Source organism: Delphinus delphis, chromosome 5, assembly GCF_949987515.2.
Source record: "Delphinus delphis chromosome 5, mDelDel1.2, whole genome shotgun sequence".
NCBI lineage: Eukaryota > Metazoa > Chordata > Mammalia > Artiodactyla > Delphinidae > Delphinus > Delphinus delphis.
This window is the reverse complement of record NC_082687.1, coordinates 36,339,795-36,365,521: the sequence shown is the minus strand read 5'-3', so window position 1 is coordinate 36,365,521 and position 25,727 is coordinate 36,339,795. Positions and strand designations below refer to the sequence as shown.

The 25,727-nt window shown below is 40.3% G+C and overlaps 1 protein-coding gene across 8 annotated transcripts in view; it reads right to left on the bottom strand.

The window, feature by feature from the left end:
- Nucleotides 1-24,234, bottom strand: part of SLC10A6 (solute carrier family 10 member 6) — a 38,405-nt gene extending 14,171 nt beyond the window's left edge. For 2 of the 8 annotated variants that reach the window (XR_011246473.1, XR_009519510.1), the window contains exons 1-6: nucleotides 23,822-24,198; nucleotides 13,328-13,446; nucleotides 11,669-11,757; nucleotides 8,502-8,677; nucleotides 6,487-6,644; nucleotides 4,749-4,891 (exon numbers count right to left, since the gene is read on the bottom strand). Coding sequence is in view for 5 of the 8 variants with exons in the window: in XM_060012210.1 (XP_059868193.1) it covers nucleotides 5,145-5,362; nucleotides 6,487-6,644; nucleotides 8,502-8,677; nucleotides 11,669-11,757; nucleotides 13,328-13,446; nucleotides 23,822-24,234 (1,173 nt within the window). In the remaining 3 variants the exon portion in view is untranslated. The other 6 variants (XR_011246472.1, XM_060012213.1, XM_060012215.1 and 3 more) reach the window with 6 other exon arrangements.
- Between the last annotated feature and the right edge of the window lie 1,493 nt (nucleotides 24,235-25,727).

Here is a 25,727-nt window from a genome sequence, read left to right as displayed (position 1 = left end):
TATTAATAGGTGTATACTTACTGGCATTTTGTTCATTGTTTTCTGGTTGTTTTGAAACTCTTTTTTGTTCCTTTCTTCTTCTTTTGTTCTCTTCCCTTAGAATTTGATGATTATCTTTAATGTTTGGACTCCTTTATCTTTTTTGTGTGTGTATCTATTTTGGATTTTTTGTTTTGTCATTCATTACCATGAGGTTTAAATATAACAAGCTCTGTACACACATATATATATAAACATATATAGACATATAAATTTAAGTTGATCTCAAGTTCAAATGCATTGTAACAGCCCTACATATTTGCTCCCTCTCCCCACATTTAATGTGTTTGACATCATATTTCACATCTTTTGGTTTTGTGTATCCCTTAACTAATTATTTTGGATATGGATGATTTTAATACTTTTGTCTTTTAACTTTCCTACTAGCTTTATAAGTAGTTGATCTACTACCTTTACTGTATATTTGCCTTTACCAATGAGATTTTTCCTTTTGTAATTTTCATATTTCTACTGTGGCCTTTTCTTTTCCACTTAGAGACATCTCTGTAACATTTCTTGTACAGCTGATTTAGTTGTGCTGAACTCTCTTAGCTTTTAAAACTTCTCTGTAAAACTCTTTCTCTCTCCTTCAAATCAGAATGATAGCCTTGCTGGGTAGGGTATTCTTGGTTGTAGGTTTTCTCCATCACTTTGAATATATCATGCCACTCCCTTCTAGCCTGAAGAGTGTCTACTAAAATGTCAGCTGACAGTCTTATGGGAATTTCCTTGTATATAACTAATTGCTTTCCCCTTGCTGTTTTTAAGATTCTCACTTTAATTTCTGTCATTTTACTTACAATGTGTCTTAATGTGGACCTCTTTAGGTTGATCTTGTTTGGGACTCTCTGTGATTCCTAAGCCTGAATGCCTGTTTTTTTCTTCCCGGTTTAGGGAAATTTTCAGCTATTATGTCTTCAAATATGTTCTCTGCGCCTTTCTCTCTCTCTCTCTTCCTCTGTGACCCCATAATGTGAATGTTAGCATGCTCGATGTTATCCTGGAGGTCTCTTAAACTGTTTTTTTGTTTGTTTGTTTTTCTTTTTCTTCTCAGCTTAAGTGATTTCCTCTGCTGTCTTCCAGTTCACTGATCCATTCTTTCATATCATCTAATCTACTGTTGATTCCTTCTAGTATTTTTTTTATTTCTGTTCTCGTACTCTTCAGCTCTGTTTGGTTCTTTATATTTTCTAGCTCTTTGTTAAACTTCTCACTGTGTTCATCCATTTTTCTCTTGAGTTTGTTGAGCATCTTTATGATCGTTACCTTAAACTTGATTGGGTACATTGCTTATCTCCACTTAGTTTTTCTGGGATTTTGTCTTGTTCCTCATTTGGAACATATTTCTTTGTCTCTCCATTTTGCCTCTTTCTCTGTGTTTGTATGTATTTGTATGTATTAGGTAGGTTGGTTATGTTTCTCAATCTTAGAGAAGTGCCCTTTTGTCGAAGACATGCTATGGGTCTGAGCAGCACACTCCTCTCTGTTCACCAGAGCTATATGCTCTATGGGTTCCCCCTATGTTGGCTGCATGGGCCCTTTTTCTATGCCAGGGCTGACTACAGTGGGCACGCTGTTAGGCAAGGCTGGCGCTGGCCTGGTTGCCTGCCAGGCCCTGCCTAGTGCGGTGGCTGCTGGCCCACTGGTGGGCAGTGTTAGGTCCCAGTGTGGTTGGCTGCACAGCCTAGAGACTGCCAAAACCAGAGCCAGCCCGTTGGTAGACTGGGCAGGGTCTCAGGGCAGCTGGCTGCAGAGCCCAGGGCATCGCAGGACTGGTTCCAACCCGCTAGTGGGCAGCATATCATCCTTTTTAAGAAAGGAAACTGAAGTTCAGGGGGATTATCACTTGCTCAACGTTGTCCAAATAACAGATTCAATTCTAGGACTACCTGGCTTCAACACACAAGTCCTGAAGCGTCCTAGCTCTTTAAGTGGATCACAACAAGTAGCCCTGGCAAAGACCGTGTTCTTTACACTCTGCTACCTCAAATATCCACCTGGCTCTTTTCCAGACACAGAGCTGGACTCATTCTGCTTAACATTATTTCTCTGGCCCCCCCTTCTGAGCTTCATATAGGCCCTGCTTTTATGAATGCATGATTATTGAGATCAGTTAGAATACAATTTATTCAGTTAGAGCATTTGTTTAGTTACATTCTTCTTTTTAAAGATAATGTGTGGCCTCCTGGACAACTTGACTATTTCTAGTTCTTCTCAGTAACATGTTTACATACCATCTCTGGAAATGGCAGTCTTCCAATGTGACTACTTTCAAACCCTTACATTGATTTGTGTTGTTTCTGTCTTAATGGATGGCTTTTGGTAGACTTCTCTCCAGACCTGTCCTGATTGTGGTAAATACTGACCATGCAGTTAATACTTCAGAATGGAACACTGGAATTTACCACTTTATGTTAGGTGCCTATGTAGAGGAACAATTTAGAAATTCCTTTTTTGTGGATCCTTTAAAACTCACTCATGGTAATGCTTATTTTAGAACTGGGGCTCTCTGAACATATAATTCTACTATGTTCACTGCAGCAGTTGAGAATTAACAATCATGTCACACATGTGTGTACTTCTTTTCCATATAAATATACTTGTGACACCCAATGGGGCTCTTTGTGTACTACCACAAAGATGTCCTTACTTGTGAAAATACCATAATAATCATTGTCATTATATATATAACCCACAAGTTCTTGAGTATACTTACAAAATAAAATTGTAAAGCACTAAATCTCAGACAATACACTTTCTCACACTCCAAAATTTACAAATAGAAAAAATGGAACCAAATGGAGTCCAACAAAAACACATTATATAGGAAGTTATGTGATGAAGGTGGCATTTCATATCTGTAGAGAAAAGATGAATCATTCAATGTATGATGTTAGGACAATTAAATTCTTAACACGCCATAGAGAAAAATAAATTCAAAATGGAATAAACATGTACATATTTAGTCCAAAGTTATGGAGAAATATATGGGACATATTTTTAATAATGTCAGAATAGAGAAGGAGGATGGGTTTTATCTACTGACAGTATACACAGCAGCTAGTAAGTATGTGTATTAACCCCAAAAAAGAACTCCCTGAAAAGGGGCCAAATACATTCTCAAAGAGGGGTGGGTCCTTTTCCAATTCACAATCCACACAAAAGTATAAATAGTCTAACATTTGACAGATATTAAGGTCAAAAAACATTTTTTAAAAGACTAATAAAGTGGTATATATAAAAAATACAAAACTTCCGTACAGCAAAAGAAATTATACAAAAATAAAAAGACAAACGAGTAGGTAAAATGTTGACAAAACATAGAACAAAGGGTCACTGTCTGTTTTATCAGTTAAAAAGGAAAAACTGCAATAGAAAAGCAGGCAAGGGGACTTCCCTGGTAGCACAGTGGTTAAGAATCTGCCTGCCAATGCAGGGGACATGGGTTTGAGCCCTGGTCCGGGAAGATCCCACATGCCATGGAGCAACTAAGCCCATATGCCACAACTACTGAGCCTGCGCTCTAGAGCCACGAGCCACAACTACTGAGCCCACAAGCCACAACTACTGAAGCCCATGCGCCCTAGAGCCCGTGCTCTGCAACAAGAGAAGCCACCGCCATGAGAAGCTCGCACACCATAAGGAAGAGCAGCCCCTGCTCGCCGCAACTAGAGAAAGCCCGCACGCAGCAACGAAGACCCAAGGCAGCCAAAAAATTAACTAATTAATCAATCAAAGGCCATTTCTTTAAAAAAAAAAAAAAAAGCAGGCAAAATACATGAACAAGCAAGCATCCATGAAAAATACTCTGCTTCACTTCATTGTATAATTTTAACAATGCAATAAATGAGGTATTTTCACAAAGCAGAATGATCATTCTTAAGACTGGTGTGACTGTGGAAAAACCAGACACTCTCAGGCACTGCTGAACAGTGTTGCCAGAGAGCTCACTGCCCAACATTTTAATGTGCCTGGTTGCACATTTTCAAGTCTAGAAAATGATCCTACAGAAACACTTGCATGAAGGCACAAGTGTCTGTAGCGGCACCATAACACCAAGTTGAAAGCTATCTAAATGTCCATGACTAAGGGATGGTTAAATAAATTATAGACCTTTCATGCACTGGAATACTTCTGTAAAGCCACTGTTCTAAGGAATGAGGTAGGTCAACGTAGACTACCATGTAAAGATGCTCCACAATATTTCATGAAGTGACTTATGAAACAGTATATGTGGAATGATCTCAATGTTTTTTGTTTTTTGGTTTGTTTTTTTTTTTTGCGGTACACGGGCCTCTCACTGCCGCGGCCTCTCCCGCCGCGGAGCACAAGCTCCGGACGCGCAGGCCCAGCGGCCAAGGCCCACAGGCCCAGCCGCTCCGCGGCATGGGAGGATCCTCCCGGACCGGGGCACAAACCCGCGTCCCCTGCATCGGCAGGAGGACTCCCAACCACTGCGCCACCAGGGAAGCCCTCAATGTTTTTAAAATGACATAATGCATAAATGTATATTAGAAGAATATACATTGTGTCTATCTCTAGGGAGTAAAAATACTAACTTCAAGTGTTCATTAAGTTCCCTCGAGGCTCGTGATTACATCTATAAATCTAAAAAGATTTTCAAGCCCTTAAAAAAAACAATCATTTGAGAAAAGACCCCATTTTTATAAGAGCTGTATGCTTCCTCCCCAATGCCCCAAAGGACTTGCCCAAAGTCGAGAAGTCAAGTGGGTCCAGACTCTGTCCTTGCCCTGCAGTATGAGGTGACATCTCCTCTACACAGAGTTCTAACTCTTGTGAGGTTAAAATTCACAGCTTGACGACTTCACATAACAATGGGGATCACTCTTCACTGTATGGGAAGACAAGAACACACAAAGTAGCTAATAAATCTGTTGTGTAAACCCCCAAAGAACCTGAAATAGGCAGAGCATATTCTCAAAAGGGGATCCTGTGACAAATCACAGTCCACACAGAAATATAAATATGTTGACATCTGACACGCAAACATTCCCATAAGCCCTGCCAACGAGATTCACTCATCAGCTCTGCACTGTCTTTACTGGCCACTGAGGAAGACAGGGACCAGTCAAGCCAGCAAACCCCTACTTGGCACATGAGATCTGGCCAGTTGGCATGACAGCCCTGTGGAGATCCATGGGCCCTGACGGCCCAGGAGTTAGAGCAGCTTCTTCATTCACCTCCAAGAAAGCACTGGTCTCTTTGGGAGAAGTGGATTTCTTCTTAAATCGGGCTTCTACCCTTAAAGCGGGGTTCTTTATTCTGTGTTTGATCTTCAGTGTCCTCTTGTACATCTTATATGCTAGGTGTTAAAACATACCAGTATTAAAAATCACTTTAGCAAAGACTATAATTTGGTGACATTGTGCACTTGTCAATACTTTGGGGGTTTGTTTGCTTTGGATCATATATGTATAAACACACAGGAAAAAGAAGGGGAAAAGAAAAAACTACAGAGCAAAATAATTCAGTGTATCAAGATGGCTATTTCTGTCTGGAATGGACCTATTGTGATTGAGACATTCATCAGGTGGCTGACAGCTTGTCCGTCCATCTGTCCATCTGTCCGTCTGTCCATCCATCCATCCAGTCAGTCAGCAACTCCTGTGGAGGGCTTAATATGGGTCAGTGCCCCCCCGGGTGCTGGGAGGTAGCTAGGAATGGGCCAAGCATACTCCTTCCATTACAGTCTCACCATGAGAAGGAATTAGAACCTGGATTTAAGACCAGGAGTTTTATTCTGCTAGACTTTATCTTGTGGGAAAATTAAACCCCAAGTGTTCCTTATATTAATTGTCTGTAATCAGTATATAATCAGTTATATCAGTAATCATTGAGACTTACGTTCTGTGACAATAAAAAATTTACAATGGCCAAGATTAAAATATACGTATGTTTGTGTACATATCTATCAATCTATATATTTTAAATTTACCTTCTGTGAACCTACATAATGACTGCCTGCAAAATGATGTGGTTTTGGCTGTAGGGATAGATAAGCATATATATTTTTAAATATCTGTATGTATTATATTTCATAGTTAAAAAACATTTCACAGACATTCAGCACAATTCTTAGTCACATAAGTACTGTGAAATAACATTTGGAAGACTTACAAGGCTCTTAATAAAACATGACAAATGTATTTTTGAGATAAATAATTGTTCATGGAGAGTTCTGATAGTGCATTGTTTTTGTGAAGATTGTTTATAATTATAAGCTCATTTTCACAGGTTTTTAAAAATATTTTTCTGTGAAACTTCCACTTGTGGCAAAAGATCTTGTTTATACATTTTATTTTCCCCAGAAATGTCAGGCTAAAAATGTATCATAAGGGCAGCACATGTATATTCAGATTGAAAAAGGAGTTAGTAAGCTGGGTGAACAATTTTCAGTCAAGTCCACTCAATGGGGGCTTTACCTACCTGCAACAATGAGAATCCCATCCAACAGCTGGAAGAGTCCATAGGCCAATGGGAAGCTAAGCATCTGGACTAATTGCTCGGCAGTGAAAGATAGGTGCAGCATGGTGATGCACATCTGAATATTCTGAGCTCCAGTTTCTAAGGAAATCGTCCTGCAACTACCAATGGAAAAATTTTACATACTAGCAATAAGGACTATTTTTAAATTTTACGTATAGCGATAAGTGCAAGCTATGAGCTGAGACCACTAAAAATGTTTATCCATTCAATAATTATTTGCTGAGTGCCTACTCTGTAGGTGGCCTCTTGAGAGGCACCTCTGAATAGGGCCTTATGAACCCTGCCCTGAGAATCTGGGTGAAAAGACAAGATATACACATAGAAACAGCACAAGACAAAGTATGATCGAAGGTCAGGGAAATGCTGTAGAAATTCAGAAAAGTGTCATAAATGGTTAGAGAAGGCTTCACAGAGGAAGGGTGAAACTAAAGAATGGAAAGAGTGAAAGAGGCATTTAATGTGGGGAAGTGATTGAAATTAAAGTTCTGGGGACACGTATGAGCTTGGCCTATTCAGTAAGCATTGCTTATGCTCTAAGCCAACCTGCAGGGAGTGGAGGATTGAAGGAGATGAGAATGGAAAGTTGAGTCAGACACAAAACAGTATAAACACTTGAAAATAAACATAAAAACCCTACATGAAAACAAAATATCTAAAACGGTTTCTTTGGTGAAATGGTTTAGTAATAAGTTTTTTCTACTTTCTCCTTTTCTATATTTTATTCATTTTCTAATTACAAAAAAAAGAAAAGAACAGAAGAGAAAAGAAAAATAAACCTCACTTGAAAAAGAAAAAGCAGGGGGGAGAAGAAGGAAAACCTAGGCAGGACCTTGGAGGCTGGGTTAGGCAGTTTCATCTTCTCCAATTTATTGAATACAAAGGGCATCTTGAGGCTTTTACAGATGGCAGAAGAGAGGAAAGAGACGTTTGATAAACCGGCTTCTCTTTGCAGACTGGACTGGGATGTGGAGGTAACAAGGGTGTGGAATGTGGGAGTGAAAATATCGTCACTAGTACAGGGCAAATTCAGTGGCTCTTATTTTATTTCTAGTCACCCTGTTGCACACTACAGTTTCTCCAGACCACCCTCACTTCTTTCAGAGCCCTGTCCATAACCTGACAAGATTAAGTGACACAGCTGAACCTCACACCTGGACCATTCACAAGGCAAATGCAGCATCTCAGTCCTGATCTTTCTCAAGCCATCAGGTGTAGAAAAAACAGGATTGCTGACTACACTTTGCCATAGGAATACCTTCTCTCCAGATCCAATTATATTTCAACTCCTCAACAGTCCGTGTTCCTAATTACAGTCGTCCCTCTGTATCTGCAGGTTCTATATCCACGGATTCAACCAACCTCGGATCAAAAATATTTGGGAAAAGAAAAATTCTACAAGGTTCCAAAAAGCAAAACTTAAATTTGCCATGCAGGCAACTATTTATATAGCATTACATTAGGTATTATAAGTAATCTAGAGATGATTTAAAGTATATGGAGGATGTACGTAGGTTATATGCAAATACTATGCCATTTTATAATAGGGAATTGAGCATCCTTGGATTCTGGTATCTGCAGGGGGCTCTGGAACCAATGCCCTGCGGATATGACTGTACTGACCTAAGGCCCAAATCTTAAGTCCACCACATTCTGGCTCTATGACCTTGGTCAGGTTACTTAAGCTCCCTGAAGGGTTTGCTCATCTGTAGAATGTAGAATGAGATACCCAGAGTATCTGCCCCTCAGACTTGTAGGAAGAAGGAAATGAGATACCCTTGGCAGAGCCTCACCAAGTATTTGGTTACCACCCTAAATGTTCCCCAAGTGGACAACACCACCCACCTTGTATGTCAAAACTCTTTGTGCTTCCAGACATAGCCAGGCAGCAAAGCCTGTCAATGGCAGTGTGTTTAATTTGTCCTCCTTATAAAAGTTTATGGATAATTTAACTGTACCTCTGCCAAGATTGGTGGGTAAGAAGTGCCAGGAGAAAGCCTGTGACATGGCCAATCAAAGGAAAGATGAAGCTGATGGTCAGAAGAATGATATCTGAATTCCAAGATCCTTTCGCCAGCACCACACCAGCAACTGCAACCACCAAAAGGAGGACCCCACCAACAATGGCTCCAACCTAAGGCAAACCAATAAAAGAGGCACAGGTAAACATCACAGTCTTTTTGCAAAGTCCATCACTCCTCCAAAAGCCTTGGAACCTAGAAGGTTTTAGAACAAAGAGAGGACTTAGAGACCACCAAATCCAATCTCATTTTACAGAGAAGAAACCTGAGGTCCAAAGTGGTCAAGTGACTTGACTGAGCTAGATTTGATGAAGCTCAACACAAATCTAAGTCTTCTTATTTCATGATCAGTAACTTTTCCTCTCAAGTGGAGGATTCTGCCAGAAGGATTGGGTAGTGGAGTTTTTCGTGGATAGGACAAATTTGTGAAATAAGTGAAAATTCTGATAATAAGCATCCAACACCTCTATACACAACCTTGCAGGCCCCGCACTGGTAACCTCTTGCCTGAGATCTGCCCTGCCTGACCATCCACCACTCTCTCCCTACCACCCCTTCAACCACCAATGACTTCTTGACTGCTCTGCTCCCTGTTCTTCTCTCCTTCAAATGAAATTTACCCATTCTTCATTAGACAACCTGAGCTAATATTAATGTCAAATGAGATACTATTGAAGATACTGATATCTTCTCCCAAATGAATACTGTCTCTTGCTTTTGTTGTTTAATAGAAACAAAAGAAAAGATCAACAAAAATTTTTCCCAGTGGTCAGAGTTTTAAACCAGATAAAGAGGAAGCAAGACCCAGAATATGTGGGGGAAAGTCAGGATCTTGGCAAGCTCCCATTCACATCATGTAAACAGCAAACTATGTGCCCAGTTCAGCATCAACCTTGATTTGAAGTGATTCAGGGTGTGGAGAAAGACGGTCATGGGGAACCGAAACAAAATAAAAACAACCCAATGTACCAAAGATGTGTTCTGGGATCATTTTTACTGCTCAAATACAGGGAAAGACTGGGCCTCTGCCTAATGGGAAGATGCTGGAACTCTGATTGTAAAAATCCTCGGTCAACTTTCTACCATATTATTAAATATTTTCTGCCACAGCACCTCTGGAATAGCCAAATGGTTTTTTTTTGTTGGTTTTTTTTTTGTTTGTTTGTTTTATTTGGGCTGGGCTCAGCTGGGTAGTTCTTTGCGGGGGGGGGGGGGTATTTATTTATTTATTTTTGGCTGTGTTGGGTCTTTGTTGCTGCGAGTTGGCTTTTCTCTAGTTGCAGTGAGCAGGGGCTACTCTTCATTGCAGTGCACGGTCTCCTCATTGCGGTGACTTCTCTTGTCACGGAGCACGGGCTCTAGGTGCACGGGCTTCAGTAGTTATCACATGTGGGCTCAGTAGTTGTGGTGCACGGGCTTAGTTGCTCCGCGGCATGTGGGATCTTCCCAGACCAGGGCTCGAACCCGTGTCCCCTGCACTGGCAGGAGGATTCTTAACCACTGCGCCACCAGGGAAGTCCAGCCAAATGGTTTTTAATTTGCTCTTTACAGACATACAGAAAATGTATCTGATTTCTCCACTGACACTGATGGTCTAGTAGAGGATCTGGAAACATCAAAATCATTATTTTTTTGTTAGATGCCCTTTTAAGAAAGTACTCCAAGATAGAGTACTTGAAAAGTAAGAGGTTCCCATGATCATACTCTCTCCTCCTGTTTTGTAAACAAAATTATAACCACACGCTGCCACACTGGAAATTTTCTCCTACTGAAATAACAGTAAAGTCATCATGTGCAATCCGGACGCACAGCATCTAAGCCCTCCTCCAGCTCCCTGTGTCCAGCTAATTTGTCTGCTTGTCAACCCCTCTTCTCGTTCTCCATCTCATCGGAGGACTAGAGGGAGTTGTTCAGTCTTGTGCCAAACTGGGGAAGCAGCATCCATTCGTGCAGGCAAATGGAGTGGCATGTTCTGTCAGGTAGAGCCAAACATCAAGAGCTTAAACTGAACCAAACCATAAACCCAAACTAAAATGAACTGACATTTATTTGCCAAACCTCCAATCAGCTCCAAACGTCTTTTTTTACAAATGCAAAAAATAACTAAAACATTTTTTAAATCTTCATGAAAGCAGTATATAATAAAAGTATATATCTTCTAAAACAATACATAATCAGAAAAATGGACAACACCCTAGGAGATGGACACCATTGTTGAGAACACCTCCTCTCAAGCCACATAACTTTTTTTTTCCATCTTTAAAAACCTCTTTTGTTTATTTATTTTTTTTAACATCTTTATTGGAGGATAATTGCTTTACAATGGTGTGTTAGTTGCTGCTGTATAACAAAGTGAATCAGCTATACATATACATATATCCCCCTATCTCCTCCCTCTTGCGTCTCTATCCCACCCCTCTAGGGTGGTCACAAAGCACCGAGCTGATCTCCCTGTGCTGTGTAAGCCACATAATTTTAAAAGCCATTTAACAAGGACATTGGCTTGTTTCCCCAGCAGCCAAAAGACAACCCTGGAAAGTCAAGAGGAGGTAGAGGGTTCCAGCTCCCATCATTCCAGGGCCAGACTCCTCAGTGCATTCTGGATGATTTCATTCTGACAGTTATTCGTGTGGTCAACAGCCCTTGTTTGTGTGTACAAACTCCATCTTTAGAGGCTCACCCAGGAATGCTTCTGAAAGACAGCCCTTCATCCTGCTGTTCCAGGAAGCCAGCCACACTCATAAACAATGGGCCCCATTTCATGCAGATTTGAACAGCCTTTGCTTGAGAGCACCTGTGTGAAGCCTTGTGAACAAATGGGTGCTCTCTGGCCACACGCAGGCCTAAGCTTTTCTGTCACTAAAGCACGAGTTCCATGCTTTGCAGGGTGTCATAAGCCTCAGTGTAGGGGCCCATGGGAGTGACAAAGCAAGGCTTAGAGTGGAGGAAATATGGTGGCTGGATCCAAAAATGCAGGACACATAAAGAAAATTGCTAGGTGTGGGGCCGTGTCTGACTGGCCCCTTTGTTCTGGTCATTGCCTACGTCTATTTGTGAAGTCTCTTGATTCTGAAGTGTGCTAACTGTCCCATGGAGTTGCTTACCTTAAGAATAATTTTGGATTGTTTTGGCCACCTATAATTCACATAGACACCAAAGGCCACAGGAATGGTCAGGCACACAAGGGTAAATCCTGAAGAGAAGAAAAATCTGTCAGATGGTATCCCCTCTCACCCTGACCATCCATTTCTCAACAATTTATGTCTATTTCAATTAGATAAAAGCTTTAATTCAAGATGCATTTTATTTCTGCATCCACTTCCAAAAAAATGTTTGTTAATGTTTAGAAGACAATCTTTGAAGGGTATATGATACCACTGAATGCCGTCACAAACAGTCTCTCATTTCTCTCAGAATCCCTCAACAATCACATGGAATTTTAGAGACAACTGAAAATGTAAAGATTAGAAAACAGGAGGACCCTTTTATGTCTGCAAAATTCTTTGGTTGCTGTGTATGGGGTCACCACTCTACAACTATAGCTATTATTTCTCCATTTGAAGCCAATGGGTGATTTGCTTCGCAAGGGAAAGAATATCTATTACAAGACAAAAACAGCATTTGTTACAGAAACCAAAGGAAGTTCTTATATTTCCAAGTGTAGCCAGGTAACCCAAAGGCAGGTAGAGAAATACATCTTTTAATTAACACAAGTGACTGAAGACAGGCTCAACAGAGCAGAGGTCTACTTGCCAATAGGATCCATACACTGACATTTTCCAGTGTTACTTTCCAAATCTGCTCACTTGCAACACTAGCTCCAAAGTCATGTGAGTTGCTCATATTTGGGGCTTTAATTGTTTACAAGTGCCTTTTAGAGTATATTATTAAAACAGAATATATTAAATAATTTAGTGATAAGAAAAAGTTGCACATAAAATCATGATTTCTAAATTAAGATTTCACTCAAATTTTACAAATTCAGTGGGCTTCACCTGTTATCAGGACATGGCTCTATTCATGGTTCTGAACTATAGGCCATGGGCTGTAAGCTCTCCAAGTGATTACTTGAGACTCCAGATTGACACTTTGGAGTTTATGAATCATGGTTTCTACCAATTCTCCAAAGACTCTGATAAAACCAGAATAGACATATTATCTCACCAAGTTTTTCTTCCAATCCTAGTGAGTCCACAGAGCTCTCAGAGTTTAAGGAGATAATGAAAGAGCTATGGGTGTGGTTGTGACATGTGGATATGCTTTAATACTCAATAGGAATCATTTATGTTGATCAGTAAAGAAGTCAAGGCCACAGGTGATATAAAAGGTGGGGCTGAGGGAACTAAGATCTCATTAGAGCCACTGTGATTCAGTTCACCTGTGGGTCATAATGAGTCTAACTGCTTTCTAGTGAATTATATAAGGGTTGTTTGGTTTTTTTAGTAAGTAAGTTTTCTGGCTTTGTTTTCAAAAGTGAACCGTTGTAGGAGTTAAGAGCTTGGACTTTGCAGTCAGTTTCACGAGTCAGAATTCCAGTCTGCACTTACCAGCTGCATGACCTTGGTCGAGTTACTTCACCTCCCTAATTCTGAAAATACAGGATATGGGACTGGTAATAGAATCTGTACTGTAGGGTTATTTGGAGAATTAAATTAGATAACATATTTAAACCCCTGTATAAAGGAGACACATAGTAAACAACAGCTATTATTATTACCATCACCATTACTATTACTATTTCATGTCACAAGCCCAATACAGACCTATGTTCTGATATGGAATGGTGAGATTCTGCTCAAGATTCCAGGACAAGGTGTAGAGGTAAAGGCAGAGTGGCATCATTCCCAGGGCAACCACTGTGGAACAAGTTGTCATACTGATGCTGAAAGTAAAATTAAAGTAGATGCTTAAGAGGGAAAGTTTGAAATGAAGAATTTAGTCCTTACCAAAAACAACTCCTGGGGTACAACTTCTTAGAGATTATGTAGGGTAAGTTACTTGAAACTGTCTCCTGTTTTATTATTCAACAGATGATGACTGTTATTTGTGGTCTAGAAAAAGATTTCCTGCAGTTCTTGCCATCTATCAATTAACTCATATTTTATGAGCATTTACTCGTCCTAAACATTCTGCTAGTCACTATAAGGATTCATTTTTTTCCTTGTACAGTTCTTTATTGATATATAATTCATAGACCATGAAATTCATTCATTTTAAAGTATCTTTAGTATATGTGACTGTACTATTCTATTTCCAGAATATTTTCATCACCCCAAAAAGAAGCTCCACCCCATTAGCAGTCCCTCCCCATTCCCTTCTCCCCCCAGCCCCTGATAACCAGGAATCTATTTTCTGTCTTTATAGGATTTTGTCCCTATCTGGGTGATAAAACCAGCAACAAAATCAATCAGTAAAATTAGGGGAAATAAGGTAAATGGAAATGAGATATTCTTCAGGCCAACAAAATACTTACGTTTAAATCACTGGGAAAAATTACACAATCTGTTTAAGCACATACAAACTGTTTATAGACACGATTAATGCTGCTCTACAGATGAGGTGAGGCACACAGAACATTATACAACACAACCCAGGGGTAAAGCAAGTGTTTATTCCCTTCAACACTAGGCTTCAAGAGTCTTGGAAGGTTTTAATATTCATAGTTTAAATTCTCACAGCAGACTGCCTTGCACATAGTATATGCCCAACCTGTGTTAACGGTACAAATGGCCTAGAAACTGAGGCTCACTACCTCCCAGCCCAGCGAGGAGGGGAAGGAGACCCTTCGTAGGACTAAGGTCTGCTGCAGAGATAGCAAGGGTCCTCCAGCACTTGATCAGGCCTGCAAGTTACACATCATTCTTCCTCATAATATGAATCACCAATGTTTCCATCTAATTACCCTGTCTATAAAATAATCTGTCTGTGATAACTTTGACATTTTCTATCAGAAGAATGTTTATATTCCCAGCAAAGCAGCAACCATTATATTTCAATGATATTAAAAATACTCCTTCTGTACTCTCAATCACTGCTGGCGAAATGAGGACTTCCCTGGTGGCGCAGTGGTTAAGTATCTGCCTGCCAGTGCAGGGGACACGGGTTCGAGCCCTGGTCTGGGAAGATCCCACATGCTGCGGAGCAAGTAAGCCCGTGTGCCACAACAAGAGAAGCCACCGCAACGAGAAGCTCGCACACCGCAACGAAGAGTAGCCCCCACTTGCCACAACTAGAGAAAGACCGTGTGCAGCAATGAAGACCCAACGCAGCCAAAAATAAATAAATAAATAAATTTATTATTTTTTTAAATGCAAAATGGCACAGCCCCTGGAGGGAGTTTGGTAATATCTAGCAAAATTACACATGTGTTTACACTTTGACCCAACAATCTCCCATCTGGGAATCCAGCCCAAAGATGCACTGTCAAATATTTAACTAATTGGTGACCCTTTCAGAAAACCAGACTTAGGTAATTCACAAATATTTGTATATATCCCTTCTCCTCTTTGTTTTCATTTAAACAATCCTGTTTCATAGCTGCTGTTTAGAGAACAGAGGCTTTGTTGTTTTCTTTTTAAAGCAACTTACTCTGCAGCTTGGTTGCTTTTGTTTTTTTCTCCACTTAATATCATAGGCATGTTTCAGGGCAACAGATATAACAAACTCATTTTTTTTAAAAGAACTGCAGAGTACAACATAAATATGCCATAATTTCTTCAATCACTCCATTAATGCTGAAAAAATTGTTTGAGTTTTCTTTCATTATAAGCAATGTATTAAACATTCTTACATATATTTCACTTGAAATAATTCTTCTCTTTCTGTAAAATAGATTCTCCAAAGTGGAATCACTGTGTCAAAAGTTTCTGTTTTTTATTTTAATAGATACTTCTAGATTATTTTCAAAAGAGCTTGTTGCATTTCGCAATCTTGCCTGCACTGGAGGCAATCAATCCCTTTTAATTCTCATGAGAACATTGAAAACTGCATCTCACTCTTCTTTTGTTATACACCTGACTCTCTACAAGGTTGTGCTTTCTTTCATGTTTATTAACCTCTTGGATATCCCCTCTCAACAGCCTTTCTTGTCTGATTTTTCTTTTCTCAACCTGTAGGAGCTACTTTAAAATTAGGGTACATATCATCAAATGTAATACAAATATTTTTGCCAAGGTTATTTTGTATTTTTACTATGCTTATGACTTTTGCCATAATAAATAACAGTGAGATAGTCAAATCTGTCCATCTGTCCTTTTTTTTTCCTGGTTTCTAAGTTCCTTGCCTTGTTAAAGATTTCCCCCTCTCCTGAGGTTATTCAAATATTGCCCCCACTTTTTACTTTTTCATAGGTTTATATTTTACATTTATATCTTTAACTTATCTAAAATTTTTATTGTATAAGGTATGAAACTAATCTATTGTCTTTTATATTGAGAGGCAAGTGTGTTAAATTTTCCAAATAAACAATTTTTCACTAAACTGAAGTGCCAACTTCATTATATATTATATATACGTTCAAGTGTGTTCAAAATGTCCTTGTTTCCTAAGCAAATATCAGACTGTTTTAATTATGGTGTTTTCATAGTGTATTTTTGTATACGACAGAGCAGACACTTCCACGTAAATCTTTCTTTTCAAACTTTTCTGAGCAGTTCTTGCATATATTTCACTCCATATGAGATTTAAAATTATCTTATTCTATTAAGAATGCTTGGGCTTCCCTGGTGGCGCAGTGGGCTTCCCTGGTGGCGCAGTGGTTGAGAGTCTGCCTGCTGATGCAGGGGACACAGGTTCGTGCCCCGGTCCAGGAAGATCCCACATGCCGCGGAGCGGCTGGGCCCGTGAGCCATGGCCGCTGAGCCTGTGCGTCCGGAGCCTGTGCTCCACAACGGGAGAGGCCACAACAGTGAGAGGCCCGCGTACCACTAAAAAAAACAAAAAACAAAAAACAAAACAAAACAAAAAAAAGAATGCTTACTTTGGGCTTCCCTGGTGGCGCAGTGGTTGGGAGTCCGCCTGCCGATGCAGGGGACACGGGTTCGTGCCCCGGTCCGGGAAGATCCCATACGCCGCGGAGCGGCTGGGCCCGTGAGCCATGGCCGCTGGACCTGCGCATCTGGAGCCTGTGCTCCGCAACGGGAAGGGCCACGGCAGTGAAGGGGCCGCGTACCAAAAAAAAAAAAAAACAAAGAATGCTTACTTTGAGCAGTCTTCTTCCTAACTAGAGAGCAGATTAACGAAGAAAACCAGCTTGCCACAGCTCTCAAACCTTTGTATTCAAGAATAGTGTGTGTCTGGAACGCTTTTCCAAATTCCTAGTCTATGATAGTGCTACATTCCTGGCTCTTCATATCACCACATCCTGAAAGGAATTCCATATTACATCACTTTGATCTTGAACTTCTGGAGAACTAGCAGACAATTTTCCTCCTCTATGGCTATGGCTCAAACACCAGAAAGGTAAGATTCATGACTGTGGGAAGCAAAGTGTGAGATTATATCAGACTGATTCTATATCCTTGATTACATAGGTTACTACTTCTACCCTTTATACAACTTCACGCCCATAATGTTCACAGTAATGGTCAAGGAAGGCAACAGATGACCCTGGTGCTCTGCCAAGCTGGAAAAGCACAAGTGAACGTGTCTGAATGCATTGGATAGTCACACCTTTTGTTTTACTGCCATGAAATTCCAATGTAGCATAAACAGAGGATGTGGTCAACTGGGTCTCTTGGCTGTTCACATATAGGAAAATTGTTGGCAAAATCTGATTTCAGTATAACAAGATTCCACTTGCACTAAGAAGAATGGTGTCACCATCTGCAAACTATTACAGAGAATAATGGGACAGATTAAGCAAGTCTGGACAAACAGGTTAAATCCTGAACCTCCTTTAAAACATGGAAATTACATATATATGCATTATATTAAAATGTAGTGTCGATAAGTATACCATTTTGCAATTGGGGTTTAAATTATACGCCTGTTGTTTTAGTTTGAAACCAATAAACTCAGGAACTCTGACACTCAAAACTATGAAAGTACACACTTGCTTCCCTACTGAAAAAAAACTTTTAAATTATCCAGGTAATCAGATGGACATGGAATATGCTATAAGATCAGATCAACAGACTTGGGCCTAGAGAAGAGTTCAAGGCCAGGTTTTCCATCCCTAAATATAAATGTTACTCCTGTCTGCTGCTTCTCAAGAACGGTAACCAGCATTTATTGAACACCACCTGCTAAGTATCAGACCTCATTACATACATTTTCTCTTTTCGTCTATAAAACAACTCTATGGGTAGGTATTATTTTCATTTTATAGACAAGGAAATTATATATAGCATTATAGAAACACACTAAGTCACATGGATTCAATCTAAGTTCTGTCTCTCAAGATGATCTTCAGTTCTCCACTAGGCCCTGTCAGACAGATCTGAAGAATCTGAAGTCCCAGTTTCAGGGTTTCTGCTAAAGGATCAGGAGCTCCTTTAAAGTTCAAAAGTAAATTTGGCCACTGAATCCCTCAGGCTCTACCACCACCAGTGGTCAGAATCCTTTCTCTGCCGCTGAGGACACAAACACATCCTCACAGAAGAATAGACCTCGTATAACAAAAGTTATCAAACTAAGAGTTCCCTGGTGGCCTAGTGGTTAGGATTCCAGGATTTCAATGCTGGGGCCAGGGTTCAATCCATGGTCGGGGAACTGAGATCCCACAAGCCACATGGTATGGCCAAAAAAAAAAGTTATCAAACTAAAGACAGTGGGAGCTGTCCTAAGTTGTACCAATAAACTGATTGCATTTCAAGAGAAGTTTTTGTAACACACACGAGCAATTAGAAACTTTCCTTCAGTCATTCACCCTCATCTATCAAGCCCCTGCCACCACCAGGCTGGCTCTAAGCATGCAGAGGAACAAGCCCCGGAGGAGCTCAGAGACCTAGTGAGGCTGAAAGTAGCCCAGCTACCGCAGTGTCCTCTGATAGAGGACAAGAAAGCATTGCATATTTAGTGCTATGGGACAGAGGAGAGGCATCTCTGCCAAATAGTTTCCAGAGAAACACTAAAAACTGGGGTGGGAGAGGGGGATGCTTAGACTTTATAATTTGCTTTTCTTTTCCTATTGTCACAAAATACTTAAAACTTAAAAAAGCCTCAGATCCATTTCTGGATTATACCCAAAAGAACTGAAAGTTAGGACTCCAACAGATATTTGCACACCCGCGTTCATGGAAGAATTACTTACAATAGCCAAAAGGAAGAAGCAACCCAAGTGTCCATCAATGGATAAATGGATAAATAAAATGTCTTATATGCATACAATAGATTATTATTCAGCCTTAAAAAGAAAGGAAATTCTGACACAAGCTACAACATAGCTGCACTTTGAAGACATTATGCTAAGTGAAATAGGCCAGACACAAAAGGACAAGTGTTTTATGACTTCACTAATATGAGATACCTAAAGTAGTCAAATTCATAGAAACAGAAAGTAGCATGGCGGTTGCCAGGGCCTAAAGGGAAGGAGGAATTATTGTTTAAGGGATACAGAGTTTCAATTTGGGAAGATGAAAAAGTTCTAGAGGTGGATGGTGGTGATGATTGTACAACAACGTGAATGTACTTAATGCCATTGAACTGTACGCTTAAAAATGTTAAAATGGTAAATGCTATGTTATGTATATTTTACCACAGTAGAAAAAAGACACATGACACAAATGAACTTATCTACGAAACAGAACAGACTCACAAACATAGAGAACACACTTGTGATTGCAAGGGGGAAGTAGGCAGGGGAGGGATGGATTGGGAGTTTGGGATGAGTAGATGCAAACTATTACATGTAGAATGGATAAACAATAAGGTCCTACTGTAGAGCACAGGGAAATATATTCAATATCCTGTAATAAACCATAATGGAAAAGTAAAAGAAAAAGGGACCTCAGAAAGTCTAACCCAATGGTTTTACAAATGAGGAAACAGGTCCAGAAAGGTATGCTGAAAGACACACAGCTCCTTGAGCAGAGACTAAAACACAGGCCCCTGACACAGTGTTCTTTTGCCTGACCCATATATTAATAATAATAACTCATACAGCATTTTGTGCCAGTAAGACTCTGAGCACTTTATATATATTAACTCATTCAATCCTTACAACAATCCATGAGGTAACTTATGTTTCTCCCTATTTTAGAAGTGAGGAAACTAAAGCATAGAGAATTTACGTAACCTGCCAAGAGGACCCAGCTAGTAAGGGATGGATCTACTTTCTGGCTCCAGACTGGTGCACTTAACTATGACACTGTACTGCCAGATCTCAGTTTTCATGTCCTACTGTCCAAGGCAAGAATTCTGTCCATCCTTAGTAGATTGCAAAAATGTCCCCAGTTCTTTCTCCCGCTCTTTTCCATGCCCTCTGCACTGTGACTTTGCAGCTCACCCCATGGAGAGGCAGAATCTACTTCTCCAGTCCTTGTATCTGGGCTAGCCTTGCAATTTGCATTAGCCACTGGAATGTGGTGGAAGTGATGGTGAACTGCTTTCAAGCTCAGGCCTCAAGAGACCTTGTAAGCTTCCCAGACACTGTCATGTGGTTAGGTCTAGGCTAGCTGGCTGGAGAATGAGAGGCCACAGGGAGGAGAGCCCAATTGTCCCAGCTGAGGCCATCCAAGATCAGTCCACATTTAGCCCGTCCCCGGACATGTGAGAGAGCCCTGCCAAGATCAGCAGAGCTCAGTCCAGGGGCAAGATAATTTTAAGGCTCTTCATACATGTAGGCCAACTGTTTTCCAGAACCGTTATAATGGATGATTGGAGGAGACAGATCAGGCCAGCTGTTGTTGCAGCCTGTGAAGACAATGGGCAAAAGAAAGTTGGAAAAGTGCTGGGTATGTTTAAAGAACAGTTACTAGGGACTTCCCTGGTGGTCCAGTGGGTAAGACTGTGCTCCCAATGCAGGGGGCCGGGGTTCAATCCCTGTTCAGCGAACTAGATCCCACATGCTACGACAAAGATCCTGCGTGCCACAACTAAGACCCAGCGCAGCCTACATAAATAAATAAATAAAAATAAAATCTTAAAAAAAAAAAACAGTTAATAGTCCATTTTGACCAAAGACCTGTTATGCTTAAGGGTTTAATGGTAAATAAACCTGCAGGAGTCAGTTAGACCCAGCTTAGGTTCTACCCAATTTAACAGGTGTTGAGAAGCCTTTACATGTATAATATGTTCCTTTTCTCCTCACAATACCATGAAGGAAGTACTATGATTTCCAGTTACAGAAAGAGGTCCCAAGTCAGGATATAAAGACAGGCAGTCTGACCCCAGAGCCTGCCTTATCCACTTACTACAAAACCATGAAGGAAAGACTGAAGGTAGAGAGAACATTGAGAAGATACTGCAATTGGCCAAGAAAGAAACTGTGGTGCCTGACCTGAGGTGATGGCAGTGGACAGATAGGAAGCAATAGCTATGGGTGACATCAAGAGGGTGGGCTACAGTACTAGCCAGAGGACTGACTAAAGAAAGTGAAGCATGAAGGGGAGTCATGGGGTGGGGAGGGACTGCGAAGATGATGAGTCCAGGTGACTGGGAGGATGACTGGTGTCAGCATCAGATACTCAGAATGCAGAAACTGGTTCAAACATGTTGATTCTGAAACTCCTTGTTTGGTGTGAACGCATGGAGAACTGCAAGTAAATTGAATGAAGCACGGAGTTAAGGCATGAGAAACACATTTAGGTTTAGCGCTCATCTCAAGAGCACTAAATCTAAATTTCCTCATTTGTAAAATGAAGATGTTGTACTAAATGCTCTTGGATTTTATCCAGTATGAAAAACAAAATTTCTATCAATGACTGCCTAGTGAGTTTTGCTTGAGTTATTTTTGTTGGTAATCAAGTAAGAAAAACATAGTGAACTTGTAGATTGTTTCACTTGATAATACTGAATTTCCTATTTGCAATTTTTACTGAGAATTAAGATTTATTACTCTTGTATCTATAAGCTTTTGAAAATCTAATATTTAGTCCCCATTTTAAAATTTCATTTCTTAGAATTTAAATTTTATGCTTGTTTTTTGTTTTGTTTTTTGTTTGTGAGTCTGAAAATCAAAATTTTATAAGAAAAATGGGAAAGTAGCTAATATTTACTACATACCTACTATGTGCCTGGCATCCAACATACATATTTCCTCCTTAAAATACATCCTTGTGGGGAATAGACAATTTTAACATGTTTTACGAATGAAGCTTATAGGTTAAATAATTTGACCAAAGTTAAAAGCTAATTAAGGGAAGTAAAATGAGCTTTATCTTTTATAGACTTCCTATTAATTGGTGTTTTTATTATAATTTTGGCTAATAAGAGATGAAGGTAATAAATGTTCTCTTTCCCAGAACAGAAGTGCTTGAGAACGCTGCTTAACGATTTATGTTCCTGCTCAGAAGATCTAGTTGTGTTAATAAATGGCATTGAAGAAAGTCCCTAAATTTCAGGCTGATGAGAAACAGATGTGCTTTTAAATCCGAGTTCTGCCATACTCATTTGTAGCATTTGGCCACATACTTAACCAATCTGAGACACAATTTTCTCAGCTGTAAAATTCAGAATAATAAAAGGCCATTTACAAGGTTATTTTGAGAGCCAAGAAAGAAGGGAAAGAAAATACATGAAAGCATAGACCCCATGCCTGTCAGGGTACTTAATAACTATGTTTCCTTTTACTTTCCAAAAACTTTCAGGCCCTGGAATTTATCACTGTTATATGGACTTTGTGTAAAGAATATTTATCATTTCCCAATTATTATGTTAATGGTCAACTTAATTGAATTTGAATTAGCAGTGCACGTTAGGGTTTTTTTTAATTTAATTTTATTTATTTTTCATACAGCAGGTTCTTATTAGTTATCCATTTTAGACATATTAGTGTATACATGTCAATCCCAATCTCCCAATTCATCACACCACCACCACCCCACCCCCCGCCACTTTCCCTGGGCGGGGGGGGGGAGGGGGGGGGTTAAATTAGCGATGCAAGTGATTCATTTCAAATCTTTGATAAGTGGGTAACTAGAAACATAGCCATATGAAAATTAATTATTGGTCTGTTTGGCATGAACCCATTAAAATTTATAGGTGAAATAAGTTCCATATGCTAAACATTCAGCACATGCAGGAAACTAGAAACCCATACCTGCAGCTGACTCACTAACGTCAACTCCCAGCACGGTCAGCACCTCTGATTCATTCATTGTATAATAAATCTCAACTAAATGACATACACATCGAACAAAGATTTAAATTCATAAGTAGTTCTTTCTCTGGGCAAAAGGTGAAACAGCTTGTTCAGAAGTAAGCAAAGATTCTAGAAAGACCACTGTTTTTAGCCCTGTCATTTTCTCCAGTTGTGACTCCTCTGTTTTTTCCTCAAATGCTCTTTTCCCCATCAAAACAAGTACTCCAAAATACCTGTGACTAATTCAATCTCATTAAAATGTAAATGAATGATAAAGCTTAATGTTTCCTGGGGTATTTATCTACACCATAATTGGAAGTAAGGTCACTGGCTTAAATGAAAGGAATGAGATTCTAGTAATGAATGTTAAACATCTGCAAAACAACAAGAAAGAACAGTCTTAGTCATAAGTCTTTGTGTTGCTCCCCAAGTCAACTCAATAGCCACTTAAAACAGGATACATCTATCACATACCCCTTAGGCTCCCTTATCCTGTCCCCCAAAATACTTATCTCATAAAGTAGGTGCTCGGGCATCACTTGCTGATTAGAGCCATGAGGCCCTCATTCTGGTTATGCCGCTGCCACCACCACCACTACAATAGCTACCAACCAGTATCCTTAGCTTCCTGGGATTCTGAACCTATGTCCTGGGAGACTGTGAAACCAGGACTGTTGTTAAAGCCATCAGCGTGGGTGAGAATGAGTTCACGCCTAGGAAGGGCCATTGGGTGAGGAAGGAGACCTGCTTTCACTGTTGCATATGAACCCAACCCCTCTACTCAGAAAAGTAGTTGACAGTAAAACAGAGGACAATCACAGCAAAGTAAATTTTAAGTTCAGAAAGGAAAGTCCTTCTGGGACCAAACAAGTCTGTGTAAAATGTTTCCCAATGGAATGTCTACCTAGATTGGCAGAGTTTTTAACGTGAAGGTGTCAGTCCCCCCCATCCCCACCCCCATCCCTGGCAGAGTGCTATCAGGGGAAGACAGCTGAGCTTCCCTAGTGTAACTTACCTGAGATCCATATCTCCATCAACCCAGTAGGTGAAAATGTTAGAGATGGTTCCCCCTGGGCAGCACCCCATGATGAGGATAGCCATAGCTTGGACTGGCTTCAGAGAGAAGCTGATGACCAGGAGATAGGCAGTAAGAGGCATGAGCCCAAACTGGCAGAGCAGTCCCGCAGCAATGCCCCAGGGTCTCCTGATGTGCGACCAGAGCCTCCGGATCTCCACAGAGCATCCCAAGGAGAACATGAGCAGGCCGGTCATCACGGCTGACACCACTGTGAAAACAAGTTCCAGGTTCCCATAGACCTCCAGCCCCACTGGCAACTCCTCCTCTGAACTGTTGGCAGGGCAGGCTGAGCTGCTGGAACAATTTGCTCTCATCTCCTTATTCCTTAAGGCAGCATTACAAATGAACATCTGCCGCGATGGCTGGGCAGGTCTATCCTGCCACGTTTTGTAATAATTCCAAGTCACACATGGAGGATCATTCCAATAGCTGTTGGCCAGTCAGGTGATTCATCCTAATCTGATCAATTTATTCACAAGTGGCATTATAAAAGTAATTATCATGGGCATGAAACATATAATAAATAATATTTATAATATTATTATAAATATATATATTATAAATATAATAAATAATATTATTTATAATAATATAATAACATATAATAAACTGTGGTAATTACTTTCCACTTCTGTTCTTACTCACCAGTGAATATTCAAGTGAAATGAGACAAGCAAGCACTGTCAAGTGGAGCAACTGGTATGCCGTCAGAAATCACATTGTGTTCCAGGAGAGAGGTTGGATGGCAAGGCATAATTTCTCCAAGTTCAGTGGGGATTTCCAAAAGCTAGGATGCAATGTTCTGCAGAGACAAAGGCTAACTCTGGAAAAAAGAAAGGCAGCTAAGCCAAAGCCACACCTCACAACATTAGGAGAACTCTTCCGTTGAAGACATTAAAACAAAAGGCCAGGTAAGGAAATGTCAGGAAGGACTAAGGATAATTTCAAAAGAGCTTTGGAATTAGTCTCACTTTTTCTTCTTTCTATTTCTATTAGAATTTGTGTCTAAAGCCAATAATTAAACACCTGTAAAAATAATGATATTAAGCACCTGATTTACCTCATGAAACATGTGGAAACTCACTTCTGAACACAAAATAATTCAAGGGAGCTGTCACTTTCTTTTTGAGATGCCCCACCCCAGGTCTTGTAGTGAGGTCTGGGAATTCAGCAAAAAAAATGTAGTAAAGAGCTTGTCTGGAAGGCTGAAGACAGAGTCTGAGGTCAGCCTCTGACTGCAGTGGCCCAGGGCCCCTCTGTGTGCCTTAACCACATGGACACATGTTTTGTTGGCAAAACCAGACAAGGAAAATATAGTTCCATGAAACTGAAGCTCCAAAACAGCAGATGCCACACCCCTTCTCACAGAAAGCAGGAAGTATATTTGTGGGACAAGGAGGGACACTAGCTATGCATTGTTTATTTTTGGATTTAGCAAATTATTTTCCATGACAAAATGCTCCAGGCATGTTTGCTGTATTAAAAACAAGTTGAATACAAGTGTAAAATGAAATCTAACTATTTGCAGAAAGTATAAACTGCCTGAGGCAAACCCCCCTAAAAGCAGCTCTGAAGGTAGAACCTTGCTGGAGGTCATCAGAGGTCGGCATGAGGACCTGCTGCCACCAATTCTTATTTTATGCCCGAGAACAAGCCAATGTCTACACTAAGCTTGGTGAGCCTGTCAGGAGGCTACCCAGAACCATCTATATTGTGTTCATACAGAGCCAAGCAGAGAAATGAACATTTAGGAGTGGGTTAGGTCTCTGGAAAGCTACATGTTCCCAGCTAAATGATGCTGAGGGGTGGTCGAGCTGAGGAGAAATGGAGGAAGGAGAGCACT